The following is a 3,932-nucleotide window of genomic DNA, read 5'->3' as shown; positions in this document are numbered from 1 at the left end:
GTGTGGCTCTGCTCCCTGGTGACATCCCAGTAGCGGGGTGACACTGCACATTGGTGCGTCCCTGTGTGACTCCCTCTCCCCTGCTACTGCTCAGCAAGGGCTCCAGGCACAGGGAGCTCTCCCTGACCCTGACCACATCCCAGGACCGAGAGGGACAGAGCCTTGGCCCAGAAGGAGCATGGGACAAGGGTGGAGCAGTGGGCACCCCCCCCACTGCATCCTCTCCCGCGATCACAGCTCCACTCGGCTGCCACGCTGAGAACCCCATGCCCCTCCTCTCAGCAGCTGTGCATACTTCCCTGCAGGCCCCGCTATGGCTGGGCACCAGGCCCCGGAGCAGCCACTGGACGTGCAGGGGGATGATGAGGACGCCGGCGACGGGCTCCAGTCCTCTCACCGCATGCTGAGCTTCAGCGACGCCCTGCTGTCCATCATTGCCACCGTCATGGTCAGTGCGGGCCTGGCCCCACAGGCTCGGGGGTGACAGGCCACTCTGAGCAGGGTGCTGGACCAAAGGGCTGGTGTCAGCCATTCTGACATGCACCTGTGTCTCCGTTCTTGCAGATCCTGCCTGTGACCCACACGAAGATCTATCCTGAAGAGGTACTGAGGAGCCGGGGGAGGGGAGGGGACTTGACCTCTGGCCCGCTCCCCACACAGCCCCATGATTCCGAGTCACCAGGGGAACCCCACGTGGGCACACGCCTCACCTGGAGGGCTGGTGCGACCTTTCGCAGCTTCCTGTGCCAGCGATGGCCCGGGATGCCAGCCAGCGCCAGGCCCAGCCTTTCCCGCCTGCAGATAGTAGTGTAACATCCAGACCTGTCTCACTGCAGGAGGGACAGTGACCAAGATCAGCCCCAGACTGTCCCCTGTGAGGACCGCTCTTTAACATCCCCCCAGTTTTCACACCATCCCCCCCCCACACCCACACACAGGACCCACTTCTCCTGGGTCTCCTAGCCTCTGAGCCAGCGGGGGCATTACTGAGGAATGGCACAACTCACAGGTCAGAGAGCCCACAGACCAGGTCTCCCTGGTGCGGGATGGCTCTCTGGGCCCCTCACCGCGCTGCTGGCCTGCTCTCAGCCTTGCCAGCTGTCATTGCCAGCTCTGCATTGGGCCCCCTACTCCCCGGTCCAGCCTTTGACCGGAGTCCCGGCTCTGCCTCAGAGTCCCTTCTCCTCTCTGCACATCTCCCTCCTCCACGGGTTCCTCCGCCCTCCCCTGCCTCGCTCCATCCCTTGAAGGACCACTAGGGCTTGCCTCCTCAGATACACAGCGCACCTCCTCCTAGGGTGGGGAGGGGGGCACACACTGACCAATCTCTTCTCTGCGGGCCACAGATGCTACAAGCCTCCTCCTTTGCATGATCCTATCACCCAATCGCCCACCAGGCACAGGCCCCTCACAGGGCAGGGAAAGCATCAGGCCAAATGGCTGGGCGTTGGCTCAGGAAATGCCAGTCAGCCGGGGCAAAAGTGACCATGGGACTGAGGTGACAGGCCAGGGCAGTGCCATGAGCCCCTTCAACAGACACAAAGGCTGCAGAAGGGGGCCCACTTAGCCACCGGACCACAGACACAGCTTTTCGGCTGTGGGGCACTCAGCAGGCCGGGCAGCGGCTGGGTCCCAGAGGCACAGCCCAGTCATCTTCAGACTCTGCTGCAGTGGCTCAGCTTTGGACTGGTCACCTCAGAGACGACGCCCCCCACAAGGAGGGGACCCCCTTGGGGTGGGAAAGCAGCGCCTGCTGCAGTGGGTGTGGCAGGCAGGCAGCCCTGCTGGCCTTTCAGGTTTACAAATGAAATCGTTCCCCAAGCGACTCAGAAGTGTGTCATGCTTTCTGAAGAGATTTTGCAGGGACTGGGGGGGGTGGGTGGTGGCAGGGCAGCTGCGCATACGTATGTATTTAAGTGGACTCCTGTGTTGTGTGCTCATGGGCGTGTGTGTGCACATGGGCGTGATCCTGGAGGTGTACAAGGAGGCTTCTTGGTTCGTGAGTGTTGTACGCTGGGTGGTGGGCAGACATGGGCCCATGCAGAGCCCACCCCGCAACTGTGTGTGCACAGTAGAGGCCTGCCGTGCAGCCCCGGCTCCTCGAACCCACCTAGTGATGCTGGGGAGCCACGTGAGCTAGGTGGACTGTGGCATTTCCTCCCAGAATAGTACGTTTCCTGTGGCTTTGGTGAGAAATATAACTGCAGTTGGTGCCCACCCATCACAGACGAGGTCCTTGGGCCTGGCACCTGCGGTGCCCACAGATACAGGAGGCTTCTCTCCAAACCAGCTCCTTCCCAGAGGGGTCCTGGCTGCTCAGACATGGCCCACCTGGGTCACGGAGCAGGGGGCAGGTCTAGACCCATCTAAGCATGGAGGTTTGGCCAAGACGCCATCCACGGCCGATGGGCAGCGGATGTGTAGCTGCAGTTGGAGATGGGCACTCAGAAAATAGCATGGAAGTGTGCAGTGGGCAGCTCCTAGTTGGCTCGCAGGAAGCACTCCACGCCTGAGCATGTTGCCCGCCACTCCAGAGACGCCTTCAGAGAAGACAGGCAGCCCAGCGCACCTGGCCTTGTCACGAGGAGAGTCAGACGTGCATGTGCTTCCGGGGTACATCGGGGCTCCAGGCACCTCCCTGAGACACAGAGTGGGCTGACGGGTGTGACAGTTGGGGTTGAGTGGGGACTTGGGACTGGGCCAGGATCCTCTGGCTCAGCAGTTAGGATGTCATCTTCCGCGGTGAGCCCAAGCATTCTGTAGTCACCTGTCTGGTAAGATCTGCCTTGAGCAGGCAGTCAATGGAGAGGACACTTCCTGGTCGCTGTGGCCTACTTCCAGTATATGTTGGTGGCTTGCTGGGTCTGGACCCTGCATCTCTGAGCCTGGGCCTGGGAGGTCACCAGCTGCTGCCCTCTTGCTGCCAAGCTTGGGCCCGTTGGCCTCTGCAGCCAGCAGCCTGCCATCTGACCTGGCAATCGCAGGAGTCCCTCAGCTGTGAGTCAGGCGAGGACTCCGGCTTAGCATCTAAGTCCTGGACTTGGAACTTGCCCACCTCGACAGCTGTGGGCAGAGATTGGAGGTGTGTCCGTTCCAGAGAAAGGTGGCCCCACAGAATGCTCAAACTATAGAACAGTATCACTGATAACACACGTATCATTTTGCTTAAGATCACCCAACCACGGTTGACAGATGTTCAGCCTGGATTCAAAGGAGAGGATGCCAGAAAGATGTTGACTTGTGTTTCGTTGACTATGCAAAGGCAACTGACGGTGCGGATCATAACAAACTATGGATAGCCTCAAGAAGAGCAGTCATCGGGAACTTGTATGTGGATCCAGAGGCAGTAGTGTGAACAGACAAGGGAATACCACATGGTTTAAAATCAGAGAAGGTGTGTGCAGGGGTTGTATCCTCTCACCATACCTGTGTAGTCTGTGTGCTGAGCAGATCATCAGAGAATCTGGGTTATATGAAGAAGAGTGGGGCATCAAGATTGGAGGAGGCTTATTAACAGCCTACACTATGCAGATGACACAACCTTGCTTGCTGGAAGTGAAGAGGACTTGAAGCACTTAATGATGAAGATCAAGGAGTGTAGCCTTCAGGATGGAGGACAACTCAATGTAAGGAAGACCAAAATCCTCACAACTGGACCAATAGGTCACATCACGATACAGGGGGAAAAGAGTGAAGTTGTCAAGGATTTTGTCTTGCTTGGATCCACAGTCGATGCTCATGGAAACAGCAATCGAGAGCAAAAGACACGTTGCATTTGGCAGATCTGCGGCACCAGACTCTGCAGAGCATTGAAGATAAAGGATGCTACCTCGAGGACCACGGTCCTCACTTGCCCCAAGCCAGGCCATCCTCTGCCGCATCACAGGCCTGTGAAAGCCAGGCCATCCTCTGCCGCATCACAGGCCTGTGAA

The 3,932-nt window shown here is 58.7% G+C and overlaps 1 protein-coding gene across 2 annotated transcripts in view; it reads left to right on the top strand.

Moving 5' to 3' along the window:
• Positions 1-3,932, top strand: part of TMEM175 (transmembrane protein 175) — a 16,894-nt gene that overhangs the window by 3,550 nt on the left and 9,412 nt on the right. For both annotated transcript variants that reach the window (XM_045289454.1, XM_004715077.4), the window contains 2 exons: positions 306-448; positions 565-603. In XM_045289454.1, coding sequence (XP_045145389.1) covers positions 314-448; positions 565-603 — 174 coding nt within the window. In that variant the 5' untranslated portion in view covers positions 306-313. The remainder of the gene's footprint in view (positions 1-305; positions 449-564; positions 604-3,932) is intronic.

The sequence above is a fragment of the Echinops telfairi genome, unplaced genomic scaffold (genome assembly GCF_000313985.2).
Source record: "Echinops telfairi isolate 266 unplaced genomic scaffold, ASM31398v2 ScPeMD7_28;HRSCAF=97, whole genome shotgun sequence".
Taxonomy (NCBI): domain Eukaryota; kingdom Metazoa; phylum Chordata; class Mammalia; order Afrosoricida; family Tenrecidae; genus Echinops; species Echinops telfairi.
Note: the sequence above shows the minus strand (reverse complement) of the source record. Positions and strands in the feature narration are given on the sequence as shown.